Source organism: Carassius auratus, unplaced genomic scaffold (assembly GCF_003368295.1).
Source record: "Carassius auratus strain Wakin unplaced genomic scaffold, ASM336829v1 scaf_tig00217238, whole genome shotgun sequence".
Classification (NCBI taxonomy): Eukaryota; Metazoa; Chordata; class Actinopteri; order Cypriniformes; family Cyprinidae; genus Carassius; species Carassius auratus.
In genome coordinates, this window is record NW_020528957.1 from 1 (window position 1) to 27,923 (window position 27,923).

General features: G+C 37.3%; 1 protein-coding gene across 3 annotated transcripts; it reads left to right on the forward strand.

The window, feature by feature from the left end:
- The first annotated feature begins 9,869 nt into the window (after positions 1-9,869).
- On the forward strand, positions 9,870-27,416 carry LOC113100303 (exocyst complex component 2-like). 3 transcript variants are annotated; one of them, XM_026265089.1, is made up of 14 exons: positions 9,870-9,956; positions 12,138-12,271; positions 19,160-19,336; positions 19,626-19,752; positions 20,688-20,801; positions 20,890-21,014; positions 22,816-22,896; positions 23,511-23,656; positions 24,312-24,393; positions 24,512-24,614; positions 24,954-25,072; positions 26,580-26,684; positions 27,072-27,196; positions 27,291-27,416. In XM_026265089.1, the coding sequence occupies exons 2-14, from the start codon at positions 12,154-12,156 to the stop codon at positions 27,399-27,401; spliced, it is 1,533 nt and encodes a 510-aa protein (XP_026120874.1). In that variant the 5' UTR covers positions 9,870-9,956; positions 12,138-12,153; the 3' UTR covers positions 27,402-27,416. The 3 variants fall into 3 exon arrangements, with proteins under 3 accessions (XP_026120874.1, XP_026120875.1, XP_026120876.1); XM_026265090.1 differs by having other exon boundaries at positions 9,884-9,956; positions 12,143-12,271; XM_026265091.1 differs by lacking the exons at positions 9,870-9,956; positions 12,138-12,271 and adding an exon at positions 17,898-18,498.
- The last annotated feature ends 507 nt before the right edge of the window (positions 27,417-27,923 follow it).

Here is a 27,923-nt window from a genome sequence, read left to right on the forward strand (position 1 = left end):
TTTTAAGTGTTTGGAATTTAAAAATGCAGGGAAAATTAATAATTCCATCTTTATTGTCATTTTAAAAAATCCCCACGACAAAACCATCCAAGCTATCCAAAACCCATTCACAATTTAAGTTCCTCAATGTTTTTTCAACATGTACACCAAGTTTGGTGTGTATAGTGTTACTCTCCTCTGAGCAGTATGCATTAATTCACAGCTAAATGTAAAAAGCAATCCACATTCAAATCAAAATAGCCGACTTCCTGTTGGTCGTAGCTGATGACTGTGAATTAGAAAGTTGTCCGTCTTGATAAGAACAATTTTGTACTGAGTTTGGTGTCTGTAGCTAAAACTAACCCCCCCACTTTTGACAAAAGGTGGCGCTATAGAGTGCCTCTTCCACGCCCTCTTATGAAATTTTGCCAGTGTCTAGCTGTCACTAATACTGATATGTGTTCTGAGTTTGATGAAATTCTAAGCATTGTTATATGCCTCAAAATCACCTGAGAAGTATTCCAGTTTGACATGTTGCCACGGCAACAATATTTTTAGATATCAATATCCCCCCAGCAGATTTATATCGGCTGTGTTTTAACATTATTCTGATGAAGTTGAAGCAAATCGAGTAAAAATAAGATGCTGAATTCAAAGCATTTTGAAAATGACACACTTCCTGCTGCCACTTGGTGGCGCTATAACTTTGACTCCTAATAGTCACATATATGTGATCGACATCATACAATGAATAATCTGATGAAGTTTGATTAAAATTAGGAAATGTATGTGGATGGTATTAGACACTTCCTGTTTCTCATTTATTGCTCTAATTTCAACGCCTCGCCACGAGCAAACCGTTTGAGATATCAAAAATCCCCCTGGCAATTTTTCATCCCCAATGTCTTGAGATCATGTTGACTGAGTTTGGCGGCAATCGAGTAAAAAACCTATGACAAGTATTTCAAATTCCAGAGCATGCACTTTTTACATAACTCTAAATAGCTGACTTCCTGTTGGGCGGAGCCTATGATATGCAATACGAAAGTTGTTCGGCACGATGAGATCTATATGTGTACTGAGTTTCATATTAATACGTGCAAGTATGTGTGAGCTATACATCAACATTTATAACTGTGATCCAGGGGGCGCCGTAGAGCCCCTGTGCAACGCCCAGGTCTCAGCCTCTGCAGGCTCCTTCAGGCCACAGATTCCAAAGTGTGCGCAAATTTTCAAGAGTTTTTGAGTATGTTAAGGACCCCAAAAGCCCCCACAACTTTGACGACAAATATGTATTTGTCAAATATATATCTATAACCATTTTTAAAAAATACTTTTATTGATCTATAAACATTTCTGAAATTATTATATAAAACTATATTACCAGTAAAATTCATTAGCTTTTTAAAATACATATTGTTTTACTTTGAAAGATTTTTATAAATAATTTAAATGCTTTATAGACGTTTCTAAAACAATTATTTAAAAGTAATCCTATAGCTCCATCTGGTGGTGGCCATGATAGGTATTACACACTGCAAGTTTGGTGTTGCTATCTGAACCAGTCCGAATGAAGCGTTCCTAAATGGAGCAGGAGAACAGGACAGACTGTGCATATACCTATGCAAGGCCAGGTTCACAAGCTCTATCTGTAATGCATATTTTTTTCAGAGCCCATGTTAATGGATCAGAGCATTCACACTGCACATGGTAAAAGATGTGAACAGAAAAGGTTAGAAGTAGAAAGGTGTGAAAAGAATGAATATCTAGCGCATGAGCATAGAGAGAGTTGTGAGTGCACAGGACACAGTTTGAGCAGAGGAAATGGGTTTTACGTGCACGCACGCTCTCCGAGCAAAAGCAGCATGTATCAGAGGACGCGTTTTTTGTCAAAGTAAAGGAAATGTGCATGCAAGCGGAGAGATTCATGCTCGCACATTATTTTAATGTGTTTTTGCGTAACAATAACATGCTCTCGCTACTGCGTCTGCACCACATACACATACTGTATACACTCTTCAAACAGTGAACCTGTATAATCTATAACAAATCTATTTCAACACCTGAAGCATCGCTACAATGAGCTCAATGACCAATGCATGACAAGAAGACATGCCTAAAAATTCAGCACTCCTGAATATGAGTATTTCACTTCCAGCCATCGAGGAAAATTATATATATCACTCATAAATCATGAAATACCAGATCTATAGTATTTATTAAGATTGATGTGATTTGAAATTGGTAAAATGTACTTGGAAAAAAATGTCATCAGAATATCAACGTGCCTTATTATTATGTACTTTGTGAAAAAGCATTTTTAACAATTTTATTGATCTATAAGCATTTGTAAAATATGTTTGCCTGCATTACAGCTTAGTCTTTATCTGTGAGCTGAACTGTTTTACTGTTAAATCAGCAAGATTGTGTAAATTCAGGTCATGTCATGTCATGTCACAGAATGGCTGTCATAGGTCAGTATCAAATAAGTTTAAAATTATTATCAGAATAAAAAAATATATACAAGTCATCGTGTATGTATTTTTAAAATCTTTTTTTATTTTGCAATTTACATAATTCTTAACCTAATTATATAAAATCATTTTGTCTGAGCCCTACAAATTGTACTAGGTTTTTTTCGTCCCTAAAAATGATAGAAAATGATAGAGAGATTTCTTAAGCTGTAATGATGAAAAAATCAACAACACACAATTACAGTTTTTTTCTGGTGATTAAAGAGATGTTAACTCTCTCTCTCTCTCCCTATCTCTCTCTCTCTCTGTCAGGCAGGTCCTCAAGCACCCCCCCCCCCCTTTCCCTCACACAGAGACAATGCCAGAGAGTGAGATCAGATGTCTGACAGTTTTATAATTTTATTTTAATCTTACAGTGTTGTAAAGTTGTGAAACTATGCATATTTCCTCAGAATCGCATGTTCTCTAAATGAAAAATGGTTTTGAAATGTTTGGAAGCTGCAATTTAAACATACCAGACAATTAATGTTTCCCTTTTTTACTGTCATTTCAAAAAATCACCACGACAAAACCGTTCAAGCTAACCAAAATCTGTTCGCAATTTAAGTTCCTCGATGTTTTTTCTTCATGTAGACAAAGTTTGGTGTGTATAGTGTACTTCCCCTGTGAGGAGTATTCATTAATTCACAACTGTAAAATCTCAAAAATACACATTCAAATCAAAATAGCCGACTTCCTGTTGGTCGTAGCTGATGACTGTGAATTAGAAAGTTGTCCGTCTTGAAAAGAACAATTTATTTACCGAGTTTGGTGTCTGTAGCTAAAACTAACCCCCCCACTTTTGACAAAAGGTGGCGCTATAGAGTGCCTCCTTCACGCCCTTTTAAAAGCTTTTGCCATTGTCTAGCTATCACTAATACTGATATGTGTTTTGAGTTTCATGTAAATCTGAGCTTGTTGTCTGCCTCAAACTCACCATAACAGAATATTCAAGTTTGACACGTTGCCATGGCAACACTATATCAGATATCAATATCCCCACAACAGATTTACATCGGCCGTGTTTTGTCATTATTCTGATGAAGTTTTAAGTAAATCGAGTAAAAATAAGATGCTGAATTTAAAGCATTTGGAAAATGACACACTTCCTGCTGCCAGTTGGTGGCGCTATAACGTTGACTCTTAATAGTCACATATATACAATCGGTATCATACAACGAACAAACCCATGAAGTTTGATCAAATTCAGGAAATGTATGTGGATGTTATTAGACATTTCCTGTTTCTCATTTCTCGCCATAAGTTCCACGCCTCGCCACGGGCAAACCGTTCGAGATATCAAAAATCCCCTCTCAATTTTTCATCCTCAATGTCTTGAGATCATGTTCACCGAGTTTCGTGGCGAACGGGTTGAAAACCTCAGAGGAGTATTTCAAATTCCAGAGCACGCTTTTTTTAAACAGCCCTGAATAGCTGACTTCCTGTTGGGCGGAGCCTATGACATAAAGTGTGAAAGTTGTTCGGTTCAATGAGATCTATAAGTGTACCGAGTTTGATATAAATACATGCAAGTGTGTGTGAGCTATGGTTCAAGAATTCTGACTGTCTTCCAGGGGGCGCTGTAGAGCCCCTGTGCCACGCCCGGGTCCCAGCCTCTGCGGCGTCCTGATGGCCGCAGATTTCAATGTGTGTGCCAATTTTCAAGAGTTTTTGTGCATGTTAAGGCCCCCAAAACACCCCGGAAGGTTTAATAAAAAATAAAAATAATAATAATAATAATAACAAGAATAATCCTTAGAAGAACAATAGGGCTCTTCGCCCCTTCGGGCTTGAGCCCTAAATATAGCTGCAAGCAGCGATGGCGGGCTCAAGCCACCAATGCCATCGCCACCCCGGTGGCATCAGGTAAACTGTGCCCAGCGGGCACATGCATTCACAATATCTCTCTGGCAGTGAGGTTTTAAAGGATATGGCAGTTAAAGGGTTAATCCGAATCATCAAGACTTTAAAATCACATTCACAGAACAATATATATAACTTTAGTGACACTTTACAATAATATTTCATTTCTAAACATTATGTTAACATGAACAATATTTATATAGCATTCATTCATGTCAGTTAATATTCCAAACTTAAACATTAAAACATTGTTTTATTGTGATTTTTTTCCAAGCACATTTTACCAATTCCAAACCATATCAATCTTAATAACTACCATTATTTTTTATTTAATCATTTATGATTGCTATACAATAGTCCAGGAAAGCTGGAAGAGAAAAACTCCTTATTTTCATGTGTGCAGAATTATTGGGCATGTTTTCTTTTACAGATGAAATGCGCTAAAAAAAGAGTTTTAACTCTGTAAAGCCTGTGAGAAATATCAAACACAAATGCAATACAGAAATTGATAAGTTTTGGCCATTGTACAAAAAATGCTGACTGGGTCATGAGGTCAGAAAAGAAGAAGAAAAAAACAGGTCAAGAAGAACTGACAAAAAGAATTGCAAAATAATTAGGAATTAATGTGAAGATTAATTTTTAGTCAATTCTGCAAGACAGACTTTCAGGAAAGGAGGTGGAATAAAAAAGAGCTCCTAAATCTTAATCCCGGATTCTGGAAGATATATTCCTCAAACCATCGGACAAGAGGAGGTGGTGCTGGTCCTTCACGAGTCACTCTAATCTGTTCATAAAGCCTATATATAAAGTCTTAATATATAGTATTTCACAATACTTCATGGTATTCTAATTAAATAATTTTTTTGAATCTTAGATCTCTCAGAACCTGACACAGAGTAATTCTGGAGACTCCAGGAAAGTGGCAGTTCTGTAAAATGTTGGCGCTGGAGACTAAATGCTCCCTGATAGTTTCACACCTAATTCACTTACACACACACACACACACATTACCCACAGTGACAGAGGGACAGAGTTACATCAGATGTTTGATAGTTTTTTAATTTTCTATCATCCATATAGTGTTGTATAGTCATGAAACTATGCATATTTCCTCAGAATGACTTGTCTTCTATGTGTACATTTTTTTGAAGTGTTTAGAAGCTGCACTTTAAAAAAATAAAAAGACATTTACTGGTTTCTTTTTTACTGTTATTTCAATAAATCACCACGACAAAACCATTCAAGCTATCCAAAATTCATTCGCACCTGTTCTGTAAGATAAATTCTTTAAACAGTGGTAAAAGAGGATGTGGGGCTGAACCTTCAAGAGTCACTCAAAACTTATCTGTCCATAAAGCCTATAAAGAATTATTCTTAATATACAGTTCACAATACTTCAGCATGTTGTTCTAATTAAGTGAGGGTCATTTTATCAGTAAATACATAAAATTCATATTATTTTTCTTTGAAAGATTTCTATAAATGATTTAAATTATACTCGTTTCTACAATAATTATTTAAAAGTAATCCTATAGCTCCATCTGGTGGCCATTATTGGTACTAAGAATTGCAAGCTTGATTTATAAGTTATGATAGTTTTAATTTTATGCTGGCTCTTGAAAATGATAAAGCTATGAAACTTACTGTGCTTCCTTCAAATGATGACTTCTACATAGATAAAAAATTATGAAGAGTTGAAATGAAAAATTTTAAAGATATCGTAAAATAACTATTGTATTTTTTTATGTTAATTTAATAAATCGCTATGGCCACACCATTTAAGGTATCCTAAACCCATTCGCAATTTAACATCTTCAGTATATTAGCATCATGTTGAAAAAGTTTGGTGTGAACTACTTATGTCTTCTCGGAGGAGTATGAATTCATTTTTACATGCTGATTTTATCATAAATCCACAATAAAATTTCTGAGTTCTGTATCAATCTGTGTTGTTGTTTGTTTATTTTTTTTATTTTTTATTTTTCATAGGAAGATAACTGAAAAGATTACTCTCCTTTTTAATAAATGTGCTTATAAACCAAGAACAAGCTATTTATATAATAAACTGCTTACTACTGACTATTAATATTGGGACAAGGCTTTATAAAGCATAAACTGACTATTTACTAATGAGTGCAGTTATTATAAAGTGTTACCAATGCATTTACTAATGTTAACAAATTAGACATTATTTTACAGTGTTATTAAATCCTTTAATGACTTATAAGCATTTGTGAAAGAAGCTTAGTCTTGATCTGTGAACTGAACAGTTTTACTGTTACATCCATGAGATTTTAAAAATGTAGATACATGTCATGTCACAGGATGGAATAGGTCAGTATCAAATTAGTTGAAATTATTATTTGCAGCACAAATAAGTATTTTTAGAATTTTGTTTTTAATTCCTGAAACTGTCAGAAAAGGATAAGGCCTAAGAGATTTCTTAAGCTGTAATGAAAACAGCAATGTTAGCAACAGCAACAAAAAATAACAATTTAAAATACATTTTTTTTCTGGTGATTAAAGAGATGATTAAGTCTCTCTCTCTCTCTCTCTCATTGTGTCTGCCACTCAGCTCATGCCCATCCCCCACTCACACACACACACTCACACACACACATGCACTCAGTCAGCACACATACATTGCTCAAACAGAGGGACAGAGTGAGTTGAGATGTCTGACAGTTTTTTTTATTTTCTTTTAATCATACAGTGTTGTAAGGTCATGAAACTATGCATATGTCCTCAGAATGATTTGATATCTGTATGAATTTTTTTTAAGTGTTTGGAAGCTGCAATTTAAAAATACAAGACAATTAATGATTCCCTTTTTACTGTCATTTCAAAAAATCACCACGACAAAACGGTTCAAGCTAACCAAAATCCGTTCGCAATTTAAGTTCCTCAATGTTTTTTCAACATGTAGACAAAGTTTGGTGAGTATAGTGAACATTTCCTCTGAGGAGAATGCATTAAATCAGAGCTCAATTTAAATATTCAAATCAAAATAGCCGACTTCCTGTTGGTCGTAGCTGATGACTGTGAATTAGAAAGTTGTCCGTCTTTATAAGAACAATTTATGTACCAAGTTTGGTGTCTGTAGCTAAAATTAAACCCCCCACTTTTGACAAAAGGTGGCGCTATAGCATGCCTCCTTCACGCCCTTTTAAAAGCTTTTCCCATTGTCTAGCTATCACTAATACTGATATGTGTTTTTAGTTTCATGTAAATCTGAGGTTGGTGTCTGCCTCAAACTCATCATAACAGAACATTCAAGTTTGACACGTTGCCATGGCAACGCCATATCAGATATCAATATCCCCACAACAGATTTACATCGGCCGTGTTTTGTCATTATTCTGATGAAGTTTTAAGTAAATCGAGTAAAAATAAGATGCTGAATTCAAAACATTTTGAAAATGACTCACTTCCTGCTGCCAGTTGGTGGCGCTATAACGTTGACTCTTAATAGTCACATATATACGATCGGTATCATACAACGAACAAACCAATGAAGTTTGATAAAATTCAGGAAATGTATGTGGATGTTATTAGACATTTCCTGTTTCTCATTTCTCGCCATAATTTCCACGCCTCGCTACGGGCAAACCGTTCAAGATATCAAAAATCCCCTCGCAATTTTTCGTCCCCAATGTCTTGAGATCATGTTCACCGAGTTTCGTGGCGAACGGGTTGAAAACCTCAGAGGAGTATTTCAAATTCCAGAGCATGCTTTTTTTAAACAGCCCTGAATAGCTGACTTCCTGTTGGGCGGAGCCTATGACATAAAGTGTAAAAGTTGTTCGGCTCAATGAGATCTATAAGTGTACCGAATTTGATATAAATACATGCAAGTCTGTGTGAGCTATGGTTCAAGATTTCTGAAGGTGTTCCAGGGGGCGCTGTAGAGTCCCTGTGCCACGCCCGGGTCCCAGCCTCTGCGGCGTCCTGATGGCCGCAGATTCCAATGTGTGTGCCAATTTTCAAGAGTTTTTGAGCATGTTAAGGCCCCTAAAAACCCCCGGAAGGTTAAATAAAAAATAAAAAAAATAATAAGAATAATCCTTAGAAGAACAATAGGGCTCTTCGCCCCTTCGGGCTTGAGCCCTAATAATCCTTAGAAGAACAATAGGGCTCTTCGCCCCTTCGGGCTTGAGCCCTAATAATAAACTTTTAATCAGAAGTAACATGAATCAGTGCTAATTCATAATCTGAAAAAAAAAAAATGTAATTCCCTGTTATTCATTCTGTATTATGTGTCTGTTCCACTCTCACTCTGTAACAGAGTACTGATGTTTCTGGTCATTTAAGTCTTATTGCTGTGTTGTGACCCATGGTGTAGTAATTGCCACTTTCATATCAGGAATGTGGAACAATCATCAGCAGTGGGTGAGCTGAACAAACAAACAGTGAAGATCTTAATTGAGTTATCTTATTTTACTAACATTTTCTCTGTTAATTAGCTGGATGGCTCTTTGTCGGTGGCTCTCTTGAGAAAATAGCCGAGGCTACATGACGTGTTTACACTGTTGAACATCCCTTGTGGTGCCGTCACACGCAACACAGTGCGTTGAGGCCACAAGAAAGTCAAATTGGATTTGATTCTTCAGATTAGTTCAGAATGATTGAAAAAATGACGTTCCCAAGAGTCCAAAAGGCCTTATCTGAGGGAAAGTATCTTTGCCGTGCACTATTTAGGGAGATAAGAGAGGGCATAATGGCACACGGTACTTGGGTGGTCTGTGTTGTGTGGTGTTATGGTGCGGCGCTTTCCCAGAACAAGTGGAAGTAACGCCATATGCATTGTGAAAATGGTTCATAATCTACATGTGACCTCACAGGATGACTTTGATGTTGAACATTGTATAATTGAAATACAATTAGTTAAACTGAGTGTTGCATCATAGCATGAAACACAGAACCTGGAGCGTGATGTTATATGTTTTATGAAATGATTAATAACTTTCATACACAATTTATAAATTATATAAATTTAATTTATATATTATACACAAAAATTGAATCTGAATTGAAATCTATCTGTCTCTTGTTTACATTCATATTTAATGATGATTAAAGTTCAAAATAAAACAAGGAATGATAAATCCTTAACTAATACTAAACAACTTTGATTCAGTCAGGAGACATCTACCAAAAAGTTTTCTATTAAAGTTATCAAGTTCCCAAGCAAGTTCGAGTGTTCAGGATTTTACAGTCTTTTGTTTTATTTTGAAATATTATTCGACAAACCTACAACATATTCTTGCGATTTACCAAGTATAGGCCTATTTGTATTTTTATGACGATCAAAATTAAAAGTGCTAGATGTAGCCTTCTTTCATTCATTCTCCAGAAACATGAGCATTTAGCAAATAGCAAAATTTCAGATCATCAGTCTTCTTTTTCACTGCACTGTCATTTGTAGGCATAATTAAAAAATAAATACCAAATTCCTTAAAATTACATTACAGTTTACATCTACACTATGTGGCTCAATGTGATGCATTGGTCGTGTGTCTGTCACGTGATTCGTCGTGTGGGCGGGGCCTCAGCGTTTCAACCGGAACTGTTTTTCAGAAACTTTCTCCTGCCTTTATCTGTGTAAGTAATCGCAATGTTTTATTTTACCTTGCTTTGCAGATGATTAAGCAGGGTTCTTATTATGTGGAAAAACTGTGTTTTCAATGATTTCGTTGTCGTCGGCTTGTCAATTCTGTCGGCTTGTTTTTAGCATTAGCCAGTCAGCTATTGTCATCTGTCAGAGCTGCTGTTTATGTCCATGTTTTGTTTGACAACCTCACCATAATATATGTGAATTAGTTGTGTATTTTATCTTTGTGAAAATTCATGTTTGTTCTAATCAAAGAGGATAACAGTCTCCGTCAGTTCATTACTTTGTCATTAATTACAAACTCAGTTTGAATGCATAATAATTTTAGCAAAGTAAGCGTATAAATCAAATTTGACTTAAGTATCTGTTTTGTTTCATTTCAAGGAGAGATCTAACATCTTGTTTTGTTTTGGGATCATGTTTCTTCCGTCTCATCTTAATAGCAGCAGCTTAAAATGCAGCCCAGGGCTCATGATGCTTTGCAAGAGCTCGGTTTTTGTCTGATGTATTATTATAGCTGAAATCATTATGCACATTGAAACCAGATTATAGCTAAATTGATAATGATACTTAATTATATATTTTTTAATGTGTTGATTTTTGAATGCATGTTTTCTATTTTTGCTTTTTGGTGTTTACTGGCTACAGCTTTTAGAGATAGAAGTAACACACTCACTGAGCTATATTATAGATATATTATAGATCAGTGAACACACTGCAAATCTATTTAAATCTATTTGTCTTGCAAACATAAACTTGCAGCAATTAATACAATTCTAGCCGATAAAATAAGGTTTTAAACATAAACTTGCAGCAATTAATAAAATTCTAGCCAATAAAATAAGGTTTTAATTATTTATATCATGGCCAATATTTAGAATTTATACTTTTGTGTCTAATAAAAGCACTAAGTAGTCATTTTGTAAATGTTGACAAATTATATGCAGTCAGCAGTATTATGGTGTCGTGTTAAATATTTTGTTCAAGCTCCTACTATTACATCTGGAGTGTTAATTTCTCCTGCTGAGAGAGTGTGTGCTGTAGGTGGGGGGTCACTGTGTTTATAAAGGGGACTGAGTGTTGATAGGATGGCGCTTAGTAATTTGTCTGAGACAAGCCCCTTATTCCATAGAGACTCTCAGGTGTCAGTCATCTAAGCAGTCAATCATTCCCAAATGTTGCCTCACAGAAGTGTGTGTGTGTTTGACTTTACCATTTTCGCTTCTATCAGACTTTGCTGTAACAGAGCAGTAGGCATTTTTTTACGTTTTTTTAAAATGTAATCCTTTTAATTGATTTTTTTTAATGTGATTTGTTTTACCCCTCATTTTTCTTTTCTTTTCTTTCTTTCTTTTTGTTTATTTTTGTTTTGTCAAAAAATGCCAAGCCACTTAATAGACTTTTCCCCATTTTCATCTTTATTTATTTTCACAATTATTGTTGTCACTTTGACATTTTTGCCACACTTTTAAGTTTTGAATGAAAACGTGCTCATCATAAAAGAGGTGTATTTAAATCATAGTATGCATGAATTGCATTTTAGTGCACACCCAGACAAAAAAAAAAAATAATAATAACACAGGGCACCATTGACCTATGTAATCTATAAAGACAATTTTACTATTTACCAAGAAATTGGTATCATCATCATAATTCAGCATTGAATATACATGTCAGACAGTTAGTTTATATTACTGCTAGACATGGCAAGACTTCTTCTGAAGCTGCACTGTGGACTCTGAAGGTCTGCTGTAGAACTCAACCATCACCCGGTCCCCCTTTATCTCTCTCTCTGGTCCATGCCAGAGACCACACAGACACAGAAACACACCCTACCAGACCACACAGACCGCCCTGGAGCTGTCAGTCTTGTGCTCCGTGTGGGTGTTTGTATACGAGAGAGAGCTTTTGTGACTGTTGCACGGGAAAAATGCCCTGATTTCTGAACTAGTATAGTGTATATACTATAGTGTAGCATCTGTGTCTCTCCGAACAGTAACACGCTTGCTCAGTGTGAGCTGGTTGGGTAGATTTATTTGTTCATGTCTAACAGTTTTTTAAATGCACTGAACATGCTGAATCTTTTAATGTGTGGCTTTCAGCAGAGAATGCCTTTTTTTAAGAATGCCTCCTGAGCCTAAACAAAACACTTAGTGTTTACCTGTGTCTAGTCTAGGTGTGTAAAGGATGTCTCGTGCACGCCAGCCTCCCTTGGTGACTGGCATCTCACCCAACGAGGGCGCGCCGTGGACCAAAGTCACTATTCGTGGAGAGAACCTGGGGACTGGACCCAATGATCTCATAGGTAATAAACATGTATATAGCCATTGCATTACAGATAAACACCCTCCGTTTGAACAAACATACACTAGAGTTCAAAGCAATTAAGCTTTATTTTAAGAAATTAATGTTTTTATTCCGCAAGGGCGCATTCAATTGATTATAAGTGACAGTGAAGATTTGACAAAAAAATCTATTTCAAATAAATGTTATTTTCAACTTTTAGATCACGGTTTATTATTAAAAATATTAAGCAGGATAATGATTTTCAGTATTGATAATAATAAGTAATAGTGATTGTCAGGGTTCTTCCATAAAATCTTCAGGAAGCGTTCATAGATCTTCAAAATTACCTTTTTATTAACTGCCACACTTATATACAGTTCACAATAGTAGCCAGAAAATATAAGAAACAAAATAAAAGAAAGAAAAGAGAAAGAAAAAAACTAACTGATAAATAAAATTAACATGCTACTGAGTTCTGGGCCTCAGATGTTACTCCAGGGATCCCTCACCAGAACTGACTCAGCCCTAGACAAAAATCACACCCTTTAACAAACCAGAGCAAACCATTGTATAATTACAGGGGGACTCAAGTCGGTACATCAAACCTAAATGAAAAAGAAAAGAATATACACACAAATAAACTCTATAAACATTAGATTCCATACCATAAAGCAATAATAAAATAAAATGGAAAGAATGCCCTTTATTATGACAATCTTACAATTAACCAATAATTAACAAACCCCTGTGGTACCCAAACTACATTTCCCATAATTCCTAAGACAGAATATAAAAGGACATCAGGAAATGCAGCGCTCTTTTAATTACACCTTGGTTCCATGCTGCAGTCATGGATCCCGGCAGAACCACGGGTAAGACTCAAATCTTTAAACTAATTAAAGAAATACCCCATATCTTGTGCAGTTGTGATTTTATTCGATTCCTAGCGTGCACTCTAGTAACGAATTATGTTGCTCTTTGATCTTAAATGAGACAACATGCACAACTAACACTAAATATTTGGGGTAAATCTTAGGGAGACAAAATAAATGCATTAAATTTATAAACAAACTATTAATCCTTTAAACAAATCAATTTCTCCTACAAAAGAAAGGAACTAGAAACCTACAACAAAATAAACTAGCCCGATTTATCCTGCAAGTGTGGCCTTAGCCATCACATTTCCCCCCACCTATGCGTTCACGCACGGTGAGCGAGAAAGAAAGTCGGCTGCTACATTTTCTACCCCCGGACGATGCTTCACTGTAAAGCGGAAAGGTTGTATAGACAAAAACCATCGTGTCAAACGAGAATTGGTATCCTTCATTCTATTCAACCATTTCAAAGCTTTATGATCCGTTTCAATAACGAAATCTCGGCCGAGCAAATAATATTTTAACGTGTCAAGAGCCCATTTCAACGCCAAACATTCTTTCTCCACCACAGAATACCTAGTTTCTCTGGGAAATAATTTCCGACTCAAATATACCACAGGATGCCTTCCTCCATTCTCTTCCTGCATCAGGACCGCTCCTAAACCCAAGTCAGATGCATCTGTTTGAAGTACAAATGACTTTTCAAAATCAGGACTGCGCAAAACAGGTTCGTTACTCAGCATCCCTTTTAACTCCAGGAATGCTTTTTCTGCAGGTACTGTCCATTGCACCTTGGTGGGACTCGTCTTTTTAATTAAATCCGTTAATGGTGCCGCAATGGTCGAGAAATGGGGAATAAATTTCCGGTACCAACCGACCAAACCAAGGAATGACCGAATTTGTTTCTTTGTAGCTGGAAGTGGACAAGATTGAATCGCCCCTACTTTCAGCACTTGCGGCTTAATTACTCCATTGCCCAATGTATACCCCAAATACTCAGTCTCAGTCTTAACTAAAGAACATTTTGCAGGGTTAATGGTTAAACCGGCAACTTTAATTCGTTGGAAGACTGTTTGAAGATGGTGAAGATGACTCTCCCATGAGGTACTAAATATCACAACATCATCTAAGTAAGCTGCTGCAAATTCTCCTAAACCATCCAATACAGTATCCATCAATCTTTGAAAAGTCGGGGGTGCTCCGTGCAGCCCAAACGGTAACACCCGAAAATGCATTAGCCCCCTTGGTGTACGGAAAGCAGTCAACTCTCGGGATTCTAAATCCAAAGGCACCTGCCAATACCCTTTACTTAAATCAATGGTACTGATAAATTTAGCCTTACCCAGTTTTTCAGTTAACTCCTCGATACGAGGCATAGGATAGGAGTCAAATTTAGAGACAGAATTTAAATAACGAAAATCAATACAGAACCTGAGGGTATTATCTTTTTTTGGCACCAACACCACCGGATTACACCATTCACTTTTTGATGGTTCCACTATATCCATTTGTTGCATCAATGTTACCTCATTTTCAAAGGCAGTCAGCAATCGTTCAGGGATGCGGTAACTCATTCGTTTCGGCTGAGCATTTTCCTTTAGCACGATTCTATGCTTTATCAGTGTCGTGTAGCCTGGCTGACTTTTAAACAACTCTGGATCACATAATTGCTGAATTTGCGCTCGTTGTTCTAACCGAAAGATGGTTAAGATCAACAGGTGGTGAGGGCTGACTACCAGGTAAATATTGTTCTTCTGCCTCTTCCTCATCTTCAATCAACCGGACTAAATTAACAACGGTACTTTCACTCTGTGGGTACCATTCCTTCAACAAATTAATATGCAACACCCGATGTGCTCGTGCCTGTCCTGGGGTCGCAATCTCATATGTAGTTGTTCCCATTTTTTTAGTTACTTCAAACGGCCCCTGCCATTTACCCAAAAGTTTATTTTCTGAGGTAGGAAGCATCACAAGAACCTTTTGACCCGGCTCGAAAGACCGCGACTTTGTCTTCCTGTCGTACCATGTCTTTTGTTTTCTCTGTATTTCCGTCAAATGGGCAGACGCAAATTCGGTCATTTGTTGTAATTTTTGTCTCATGGCTAACACGTAATCAATTACACTAGTTTTAGTGGACGTCTCCGAGTTCCCCTCCCACAATTCTCTTACCAGGGACAATGGTCCTTGCACTTCATGACCATACATCAGCTGGAATGGCGAAAACCCGGTTGATGCCTGTGGTACTTCCCTATAAGCAAACATGAGGTATGGTAGCCACTGATCCCAGTCGGTTCCCACCTCATTCACGAATTTGCGAAGCATTTGCACTAGAGTCTGATTAAATCTTTCTACTAGCCCGTCCGTCTCTGGATGATAGGGGGTTGTTCTTAACCCTTTTATCCCCAACAGTTGATACACCTGTTGCAGAAGCTGAGACGTGAAGTTTGTTCCTCTATCGGTCAGTATTTCTTTTGGAATACCTACTCTTGAAAATAATTGAACCAGACACGAGGCAATAGCTTTAGCTTTGATGTTTTTCAAGGGAAACACTTCTGGAAACCGTGTCGCGTAGTCGCAAATAACTAACATGTACTTATAGCCAGTCTTACTTCGTTCCAGTGGACCTACAATATCCATTCCCAGCCGCTGAAAGGGAACATCAATGACTGGTAGAGGAACTAATGGGACTTTATGGGGTCGGCGAATTCCGCTATATTGGCACTCAGGGCACGCTTTACAAAACTCAGCAATGTCCTTAGACATACCCAACCAGTAAAAATGCTTACCAATTCTAGAGTGAGTCTTACGCCTACCCAAATGTCCTGCCCATGGGATGGAATGCCCCATTGTCATCACTGTATGACGTACACTAACAGGCAATACCATCTGTATTTGATCTCCTGTTTTACGATACAACAAGTCATTCCTTACACAAAAAGATCTCCCTTGAAACCGGACCACCTTCGACCCTTTCCCCCCTGCCTCAACAACCTCAGAGTACAATTTTGAAATTTCTGTATCCTCTTTCTGTAACTGCCTCATATCTTCAGGGATGGGAATTTGATTGGCATTCAACAATTTCTCAGGTTCTTTTAGTCCTCTAGCCTGCACTATGGTTCTTTTAAATTTTTCCTGTTTTCTTTCCCTCCTAGACTTCCTTACTTTACATTGGTTCATAGACAATTCAGAGTCAAAGAAAGGCATAAACATCAATGGGTTTTCCTCTTTCTCACATTCATCCTGCCTGCTTTGTGCCCGTGTCAGAACTACATTACAGCTATCCTGAAAGGGTACCAAATCCATCAAAGCAGGGAAATCATGACCTAAAATTACTGGGTATGGTAAGTTCTGTGCCAGTCCTACCTTCATCAAATAGGTTTGCCCCACTATCCCCAGATATACATCCGTGACCGCATACTGCCGCTCCTCCCCGTGAACGCATCTCACTATTACCGGAGCATCACTACTAGCACATAATTCAGGTACCAACTCGGATTCTACTAGGGTTTGTGTGCAACCTGTATCTATTAAGGCAGTGACTTTTTTTCCATTCAACTCAACAGTTCTTATCACCTGACTCGGAATGGGAAGGTTAACAGGTTCAGGTAGGGTTTCTCGAGGTACATAACATATATTACCAAGTGTTTTTGTCAACTGGGGACACATTGGCTTCTTATGACCTAACTGACCACACTTATAACACTTAGTTTCTACACCAGAGGCACCAAAGTTCTCAGTTCGTGTTACACTTGCCTCATTTGCAGACCTGCTTCCTTGAAATGCTGTACTCGGTCGTCGGTAAGATCTGTCCCGGGCTGTCTTCCAACGGGAGAGGCTCCAGGGCTCAGCTCTACGTCGTGCAGCCACGAAAACATCAGCTAGACGGGCCGCCTCCTCAGCTGAAGACGGACTGTGTTCTTTGATCCAGGTCTGCACTTCTGGGTTAAGCATTCGTAGAAATTGTTCAAGGATAATCATTTCTCCAATCTCCTGTTTTGTCCTCTCTGCCGGTCTCACCCATTTTTGATACAAGTCCTTTAATCGAACATACAGTTCTTTAGGGGTCTCTTCTTCAAGCACCTCCATAGCACGAAATCTCTGTCGGTACGTTTCATGGTTGATGGAATACTTCTTCAAGATAGCCTCTTTTACCTGCACATAGTCAATTGCATCTTCAACATCCATTGCCACATATGCAGCACGCGCCTTGCCGGTCAGCAACGGAAGGAGTCTAATGGCCCAATCTTCCCTCGGCCATCGGCACACCTCAGCAATCCGTTCAAATGCAGTTAAGTAATGTTCGATGTCATCTGACTCACTCAGTTGTTGCATCTTTGGTTCCTGCAGCACATATCCATGGCTCCTATTATGAGAGCCACTAGAAGCTCTTGACGATTCCTTTGGCTCAACGGCTCCCCTGTCTTGCAAATCCTCCAACGAAGTTCGCTGGCCGACCTCACCTTGAAATAAACGGAACTGATGCTGAAGAGATTTCCATCTTGTCTCTTGTCGAACTGCCTCTTGTGCTTGACGTGCATCTCTCTCTTGCTGATCTTGCATAAACCGTTGAAACATCTGTTTAAGCTCCAGCACTTCATCCTCCGACTCTTCTTCAGTCATATGGCCCGCCGCACCTGCTGCATCCTCAGTCAGTATCTCTCCCCCATCTGGTATGACCTCGATGTCAGCAGGAACACCAGCACGCACTGCTTTCTTTGGCGCCATTCCTTCCGCATTTGACTCTCTATAAACAACCTCCTCCTGGACAGAATCCCACCGCTGCCACCATCTTGTCAGGGTTCTTCCATAAAATCTTCAGGAAGCGTTCATAGATCTTCAAAATTACCTTTTTATTAACTGCCACACTTATATACAGTTCACAATAGTAGCCAGAAAATATAAGAAACAAAATAAAAGAAAGAAAAGAGAAAGAAAAAAACTAACTGATAAATAAAATTAACATGCTACTGAGTTCTGGGCCTCAGATGTTACTCCAGGGATCCCTCACCAGAACTGACTCAGCCCTAGACAAAAATCACACCCTTTAACAAACCAGAGCAAACCATTGTATAATTACAGGGGGACTCAAGTCGGTACATCAAACCTAAATGAAAAAGAAAAGAATATACACACAAATAAACTCTATAAACATTAGATTCCATACCATAAAGCAATAATAAAATAAAATGGAAAGAATGCCCTTTATTATGACAATCTTACAATTAACCAATAATTAACAAACCCCTGTGGTACCCAAACTACATTTCCCATAATTCCTAAGACAGAATATAAAAGGACATCAGGAAATGCAGCGCTCTTTTAATTACACCTTGGTTCCATGCTGCAGTCATGGATCCCGGCAGAACCACGGGTAAGACTCAAATCTTTAAACTAATTAAAGAAAATACCCCATATCTTGTGCAGTTGTGATTTTATTCGATTCCTAGCGTGCACTCTAGTAACGAATTATGTTGCTCTTTGATCTTAAATGAGACAACATGCACAACTAACACTAAATATTTGGGGTAAATCTTAGGGAGACAAAATAAATGCATTAAATTTATAAACAAACTATTAATCCTTTAAACAAATCAATTTCTCCTACAAAAGAAAGGAACTAGAAACCTACAACAAAATAAACTAGCCCGATTTATCCTGCAAGTGTGGCCTTAGCCATCACAGTGATAATAATAGAAGTAAATACTATTTATAAATTGTAATAATATTTTAAAACATTTTTGGATTAGATAAGTGCAGTCTATGTGAGCACAGGAGACTTTTTGCAAAAACATGAAAATAAAGTCTTATTGTCCCCACACATCTGAACACTAAAATTCAGACATTTTCTAATTTTCACCCATTTTCTTCTGATTTAGCAAAGGGATAAGAAAGGAAAACGCATACATCCCACTGTTAATATGAATGTCTTCATAGAGAAATTATCAGTCTATTAAATCTGGGGGGGAAATAAATACATCGGTTTTGGCATTAACTTCCTTTTCTCTTGTTCTTTGTCTGTCTCTGTCTGTCAGGTCTGTCTATCTGTGGTCATAACTGCTTGCTGACAGCAGAATGGATGTTAGCTAGTAAGATAGTGTGTCGAGTGGGTCCAGCTAAAGATGACAAGGGCGAGATCATTGTGACCACCAAGAGCGGAGGCCGAGGGACGTCCACGGTCTCCTTCAAACTGCTCAAACCCGAGAGGATCGGTGAGACACACACTCACAGTGCCCTCTTAACTCATGTACACACACTTCGTGCATGTTTACAATGCTCAATCTTACATACGATGATTTCGGATCTCACATAAGAGTTTTTATTTTTGCATTGTCAGCATATTGTTGTGCATGTTAACACACACAGTGTCTGTTAAAGGCAAAATCATCATTTCGGTTTGATAGATACACACTCCTTGAATGTACACAGATGCTCTTTGAAGACGGCAATGGATTTTGAGCACTCAACCAATGAGTATGTGCATGTTTTTTTTGTGTTTAGGCATTCTGGATCAATCTGCGGTCTGGGTTGATGAGTTGAATTACTATGACATGAGGACCGATCGCAACAAAGGAATCTCTCCTCTCTCGTTGAGGCCGGCCAACCCTTTGGGCATCGAAATAGACAAGTAAAGAAACATTCACAATTGAGTTTGTGTTGTCCTCTTATGAACTTAGAAAGTAAGACATTTACACCTAAAACTAATCACATGTATTTCTCTACTCAACACACACACACACACACACACATGCACATATGTGCTTCATTTCTGACTTTCTGATTAAAACACACACTCACTTAGACCATAACAAATGCATTTCCTCACACACTTCACCCAAGAAGCACTGCCCTGTGTTTATAAGAGTGGACTGCTGTGTTTATAAGGAAGGAGGTTCAACAGAAAGTAGAAACAGCCCCATTGTGTGTATATCTTCTACCTGGATGAAGTCATTGGTACACCATTTCCTTAGATAGGAAGTGAATCTCTTCCTTTCCCTGACCTCTGCAGCATCTTTAACTATTTATTAATGCATATCTATATATTCAGTCAATGCATATCTATAGATACACTACAGTTCAAATGTTTGGGGTGGGTAACATTTTGTAATGTTTTATTTTTAATTTTTTTTTATCTTATGCTAACCAAGCCTGCATTTAAAATATAGTAAAAACGGTAATTTAAGAAATCTATTAATAATATTTTTTTAATAATATTTGTTCCTGTGATGGCAAAGCTGAATTTTCCACAGCCATTACTCCATTCTTCAGTGTCACATGATTCTTCAGAAGTGTTTCTAACATGTTGATTTTCTATTTCTTTCAAAAAATAAATCTCAAACTTTTTCAGCGGTATGTGAGTCTTATGTATTTCATCAGTCTATTCTGTGACACATCAAAAGACACTGTGGGTTGGCTTATGCAGTGCTGTTTATATGAGGACAGATCTGGTCTTGTTTTCTCTATAGTCTGGACTGTGGTAGATCAGATGGTCTATGATCTGTGGTGTTTTCGTGATGAGGCTTTATAGACCAGCTGTGTGGGTGTCTGTCTTCTGTTTTTCAGAGGGACGGTTCCTCTGAAGGATCTAGAGAACATGTTCCCTAGAATGAGTGGAGACTTCACTAGTGAGAATTTCTCTGCCACCTGGTACCTCATCGAGAACCATTCTTTAACCAGGTCGGTCTATATACCATCCATCTGTGCATTTGTTAATCTGCCAAAATAGATTTTTGTGTGATGTGTGTTATGTTTGTTGCTGTTTTAGCTTTGAGCAACTGCGTGCAGCTGTGGGAAATCTTAAGAAACAGGCCAGTAAGAAGAATGAGGGCAGTCTGGCCTACGTGAAAGGAGGTCTCAGCACTTTCTTTGAGGCTCAGGATGCTCTTGCAGGTATGTGTGCTTGGTGTGTACGTTAAAACATATAAATACAACCGTAAGTAATTCAGTTCTTGCAGTTGACTGAAGGGAACAGAAGCATATTTTAGTGAAACAGAATTTTGTGTGGGAAGTAATATAGGGTGGGACTGGATTGTGTCCATGAGGATTTTATTGCGTTTAGGTCATGTTGGAATGATTGTGTTGAAATTACTCATCCTGTGAATACAATGTTGTAATGACCATTGGAAAGCTCAGTATTTCTTTTGAGTTCTGGCTTTTTGAGTCGATTTGAATTAAAGACTGGAAGCACATTGCAATTGATTATAATCAGTTTCATTTGTGAATATAGACTGTACATTATAGTTTTTTTTTTTTTTTTTTTGACTTTTTGTATATATTCTGTGGACTTCTGATGAAGAATTGTTAAGCTTTTTTTTCAATGGGTTGGCTTCTATATTAAGTTTTAAAAGTAAAGCTCAAATAGACTCATATAGTTGCATGGGACTTTTAATCAAGTTTTTTTTTTGCATCTTCATTGTACACAGGTGTATGTGTCTCTATTCAGACTGCTGTCATCAGAGGTCAATGGCACTGTGCAGATTCTATTTCCCAAATCTGTCTGTGTGTGTTAGACTTTTCTTGGGTCACTTGTCTGGAGTCAAACAGAAGAACTATTCTTAGCACTGCGTTTCCATGTGATTGACATGCATGAGGACGGATAACAAGGCGTGGTTGTCATAATGTTTAGACGAGGTTGTAATAAGGTTGTCATTGTGCTGAGAGGAAACGAGAGAGCAGCAGACGGAAGCTGCACTGATTCCCAGAGAAGACTCCCAAAAATTTACCAGGCAGAAGTCAAAACATACCTCAGAGACAGAGGAAGTGTACCACATAGCATTCCGGACCCCGGGGGGAGCTGGAGGTTAGCCATGACGTCATTGTGTACAGAAGTTTCCCAAATCCAGATGTGGAGACAGAAAAGAGACTTCATTTAGTTTTTTTGTGCAATGGTTTATCTTCGTATTTAGCCACTCTATAGCATATATATATATATATATATATATATATATATATATATATATATATATATATATATATATATATATATATATAATATATAATGTGTGTGTGTATGGCCTTAAAAAGTCTTATAATGTCTCAGATTCAGTTTTGTCAAATTTAAGGTCATAAAAAGTCTTAAATATCTTAAATGGTATAACACAAGTCGTAATTATCATTTAAAAGATCTTGAATTTGGGTCAGAAAAACAGGAATTACGGTACGGTCTATTGTGATTATTAAACTTCAAAAGGCTGTGATTAAATAAATGTGAGGAACACATTTCCAACACATTGAAAGTCAATACACAGCACTGTTGCACGTTCTACAGGCTCGCGGTTTCAGAGCAGTTCGCAATCAGTGAATAGCACACATTTATGCCAAGTGATTTTATATGGTCTACTGTTGATGAATTATGACAGCGTTTACATTATGGCGTTTATATTGTAAAATGTTGTGTAGGTGGTTGTAAGAGTTCATATTTCATTTGCAAGTTGTAATTGTAATGCACAGACAATTCAAAAGAAGATTATATTTTGGGATTGTTTATAATTAAAACTCAAAAGCTCTTATTTGTAATATAAAGCGTTTGTAACATTATAAATGTCTTTACTATCGCCTTTGATCAATTCATTGCATCATTGCTGAATGAAAGTATTCATTTCTGACCCCAAACTTTTAAACGGTAGTGGAAATGCTCTCAAACATGACTTTTTTTCTCATTCTCTCTCTCTCTCTCACTGTCTTTGTCTAGCTATCCATCAGAAGCTTGAATCGGATGGCACTGAGAAGGTGGAGGGCTCTATGACCCAGAGACTAGAGAACGTCCTTAACAGTAAGACATAAACCCAGACACATGCTCAAAATCACACACGATTACACAAAGCAGCTTAATTTAAGATCAGAGTTGCATATGCATTCTCTTTAGACCATCAAAGCCACACATTTCACGCAGACCTCGGCGTGTTTCTGTGAGTGCGTCTGCGTGTGTTCGAGACCACTCGTATCCCAATCATATCTCCATATCAATTCTCTCATGTGACGGAAGGTCAATAAACAAGCTCGTTTCCTCCGAGCCGCACAAATAAACCAGTCACACACTGACGTGCTTTCATCGCCAGCCCCTCCTTATCCTCCTCGCCACCCATCTTTACAAGTACATTTAGATCTATGTTCTTACCAAAGCCACTTACTGCCTTTGACTCTCAGCCAATCACAAAGGGGCACAATAGTGGAAAAAAGGCTGGTCGGACTTTTATAGTGGTCATGGGGCTGGTTCTTATTAAATCTGACCAAAGGATTCCAGAATAGCCGACCACCCAAGAAGAGGGAGCGTAAGAGATCTTGAAATTATTTCGAACCGAATAAGGATGATTAAACCATTTTTTCATCAGCTGTTGTCCTTCTACACCCTTATCTCATCTCTTTCCATTTGCTCATTCTTCTCAGGAGCAAGTGAAACTGCTGACACCCTGTTTCAAGAAGTGTTGGGCAGAAAGGACAAGGCCGACTCCACACGCAGTGCTCTCAATGTCCTCCAGAGATTCAAATTTCTGTTTAATCTGCCACTCAACATTGAACGCAACATCCAGAAGGTGGCATCCCCCATTCATTCATACATACATACATGCTGTACAGTTTGGGTACAGGGATATTTAGAATATTTATTTATTATATATATATTTATTTAGCAGGGACACATTAAATTGATCAAAAGGGACAGTAAAAACTTATGTTGTTAAAAAAAAAAAAAAAAAAAAAAAGATTTCTAATAAATATAGTTCTTTTGATACTTCTGATTATCAAAGAATATATGTTTAACAGTTTCCACAAAAATATTAAGCTGCACAACTGTTTTCAATATTGCTTATAATAAAAAAAAAGTTTGTTTCTTGAATACTAAATTCAGCATATTTGAATGATTTCTGAAAAATGTGACACTGAAGACTGACGTAATGGCTGCTGAAGATAGTAATAATTTTAATAAAAAAAAAAAAAAAAAAAAAAAAAATATATATATATATATATATATATATATATATATATATATATATAATAGTATTATGACAATATCTCATAATTATTATAAAATATTTTTGTATATAAAAATGTATCAAAAAACTGCAGCAGAAGTGACTTCTTTTAAAAACACTGCAAAATCGTACCACCCAAAATCGTATACTTTGTGAGAAATAATGATGATCTCTGAATGCTAAACTGACTGTATGTATGTGTATGGTTTCCTTCCAGGGCGATTACGACGTTGTTATAAATGATTATGAGAAAGCCAAATCTCTGTTTGGGAACACAGTGGTCCCTGTCTTTAAGAAAGGTGATCTGATCTTCACTGATAATAATTGATAACATATATTAATATGAGACGCATATATTCACATTACCTGTAGTACTGTGTAAATGTTAAAAAAGATTCTCTGCATATCTATTTGTAGTGTATTCGGAGGTGGAGACGCGGGTGGAAACCCTGAGGAAACTGCTTTTGGATAAACTTCTGGAGACGCCATCCACTTTACATGATCAGAAACGCTATATCAGGTGTGTTAAGCTCACGTTATTCATCACCTGTGACCAGGGTTTTCATGCTTTTTGATGCCAGGGAAATATTAAAAACATACTGTGTGAAAAATCAATAGAATTTTCAATCTTTCCTGTCACTTTTGATCAACTTAATGTATCATTCCTGAATAATAGTATTCATTTCTTACTTACCCCAAGCTTATGAGTGGTAGTGTAAATATTTGATATTTAATTATTTATTTTAAGTAATTACATTCCCTGCCTTACATGACTTGTCATTGTGAGAGGGGTTTAAGGGGTCCTGAAAAAGGACGTCATTATATAGCTCTAATGATTCTCTCTCTTTTTTTACTCAAGATACCTGTCGGATCTACATGCTCCAGGTGACCCAGCATGGCAATGTATAGTCGCTCAACATAAGTGGATCCTGCAGCTGATGCAAAACTGTAAAGAAGATTATATCAAAGAGCAGAAAGGTACACACACTCATGCAGATAGTTTGAAATAAATTGATGGGTCCTCTACAACTCCGACGAGTGAAAGCAGTGTGTGTGTTCTGCCCTGTGTGTGTTTGTTTAGATAGAGAGCAGCCCGTGTGTGGTCTGGTCATGACCTTATAGAGAACAGGAAGTCCACAGAGCACTATAGTGTGGCAGAGCGGGTGGGTGGGTGGATGGGGAGGGGGGGGGGTTGCTGTAGAGAGAGACAGACATCGGGGAATACAAGGAGAGAGAGGAGCATAGATAAACGCAGGAGATGATTGGAAACCTGGATCAACACCAGCATTTTTTTTTATCAAAAGAAAGAGTAAATATCCAAGTGGCTGAATGGTATACATCTTTATCTGTGAGAGAGAAACATGACATGTGTACACCATGTGGACATATTGAATGTTTCAGACTATATCAACAATTTAATCAAGACTTAGGAAGAGTCCCAGAAAGATCTTTAGTGCCATCTACTGTCAGAGAAGAGCTGCTGCACGAGGGGTGTGCAGAGGAGCCAACATCTCTATCTGTAACAATTTCAAAATGATCTGTATCAGGATAAAATCCGGAAGTGGGCGGGGCTTGACCCAGATGTTCATACAATTACTGAAAACCGTTATTTCAATGAATTTACAGCCTATATTTTTTCTTTATAGTTATCATAAAAAATATTCCTTGTATAACTGATAAAATAATATTTTTCATTATGATAATAACATTTAAATATCTTCTGACTGTCTGATTTGAAAGCCTCATATAGACAGTCCTTTGAGGTGTAGCACGGTTGGGCTTCAGGTGACCCGAGTTTGAATCCAAGCTCAGGACCTGTCCTGATTAAAATGTTTTAATTAAAACAGTAGTAATAGACGTTAATAAAAGTAAAATAAGAGGAATATATATAACTCTGTGTACTGAGTAATCTCAGGTGAAACCACAGCCTCAAATAAGAGGAGGCTGACTCTATAACTAGCAGATTAAAAAACTTTGAGGTTGAAAAATATAAAAATAAAACTTTTTACTGTGCATATAAATGTAAATCTGTAAAAATGTAATACCTGCATAAATGCCATCTCTGAGAGAGATTAAGACATGTAGCCTATCATACCAAGTTTAAAATATTTTAATAACATATCAAGCAGTAGAACATGTATATGTATCTTAGTTTATTATTAGGCTAGAGCTGGTTTGGTTTCTGAGCAAAGCGCACAAAGTCACTTTGCATAAAAGCATTTGCCTCATTATTTGCGCTCAAATCACTGGGAAAAAAAGAAAGAAAAAAAAACACAGATTGAAAGAGTGCAGCATCATCTAGACCTATTTCCCCATGAGCAAGGCTCAAAATATGCCTTCATCTACATCCGTCCATGAGTGGAGCATGAATTGGCACTCTTAACTAAGTGTGTGGGGTTAACCGAAACCCTTTATTTTATAAACATGATTCATTGTTAAATGCTGACGTGTGTAGATAAGCATTCATCGTGTCTCTCTGTGTCAGTGGGTGGTGTCGGTTTAGAGCTGGATCACTCCTCAGCCCTGAACAGGATCACCCTCTCAGCTCCAGTGAAGAGAGGAGGCAGCTTCCAGACACCTAAAGATGACTGTGAGTACAACATCAGAATGATTAACATATGATTTCTGAAGGATCGTGTGCTGCTGACAAATTCAGCTCTGCCGCCAAAGGCATAAAATTGTTTTCAGTTATAATAAAATAGAAAACCGTTATTTTAATTTGTTATAATATTCCACAATATAATAGTTTTTACTGCTTTTAGCTTGTTGAGGATAATATACTTCTTTCAAAGACAATAAAAAAAATCGTACACATATTATATACAGGTATATAGTAATGTATGATTTTCGGCTAATTTGAAACTGCACCTAGTTAGCATGAGTTGTGAAAGTCATAGAAAGCTCATTGTCAGTCACTTTAATTTCAGAAACCGAATGTTGCTCTCTTCATAACATTATATCATACGTATTTTCTCAGCGAGGCTCTATAAGAGTCCTCAGCAGGTGAGGTTTGTGGAGAAGCTCTCAGACGTGGTCATCAGTCAGCTGCCCAACTTCTGGAAACTGTGGATCTCTTACGTCAACGGCAGTCTGTTCAGTGAGGTAGATGCATGGACAAATAGACTCAGACGTGTTCGAAACAAAGGTTAGTGTAATCATGCTTTGATGATCATGTTGACTGTGTTGTCTTGGACAGACGGGAGAAAAGTCTGGTCAGGTGGAGAAGTTAAAGAAGAACGCCCGGCAAAGACAGAATGACTTTAAGGTCAGTAAAGCAGCTGGAATGGTTTTGAGCTTGTGGTCCTGAAATTAAGAGTGTGTGCATGAGCCACTAAGGTTCAAGAGTAGTGATGCACCAAAATTTATGAAACTGAAAATATTTGGCCCAAAAATGAATTTTCAGTTTCATCTGAAACTGTTTAGAGGGCTAAATCATTAACGGAAACTGGTGTTTAATCTCCGTTTCTTCCATAGCGCATTTTGATATAGTGAACATGTCATATTGATGAACCAAAATCAGAATAAGCATGAATATCATGAACATCAGTAGATATGTTGAAAGGCACAATATTTATATTTACTCAACTGTTGTCTTAAAAGACAATTTATACAGTAACCATTTAAATCTTTAGATTTCAACATAATTATAGCAGAAACAGAATTATATAATTACAAAGATGATAAAACATCGCCTTTTTTGCAATTTAATTGTTTATATACAACTCTTTTAGCTTTTTTCTGAGTGTTGATTATTAAATTAACATTATTTTTGAAAAAGCATGATGGGTTTGGCACAATTGATTGTGTTTAGGCATGATCGAGGAGGTGA

Coding starts and splice junctions, on each gene's coding strand:
- LOC113100303 (XM_026265089.1), top strand. CDS start 12,154: ATGTCTCGTGCACGCCAGCCTCCCTTGGTGACTGGCATCTCACCCAAC. Junction 19,337..19,625: donor GCTCAAACCCGAGAGGATCG/GTGAGACACACA, acceptor TTTTGTGTTTAG/GCATTCTGGATCAATCTGCG. Junction 24,615..24,953: donor GATCAGAAACGCTATATCAG/GTGTGTTAAGCT, acceptor TTTTTACTCAAG/ATACCTGTCGGATCTACATG.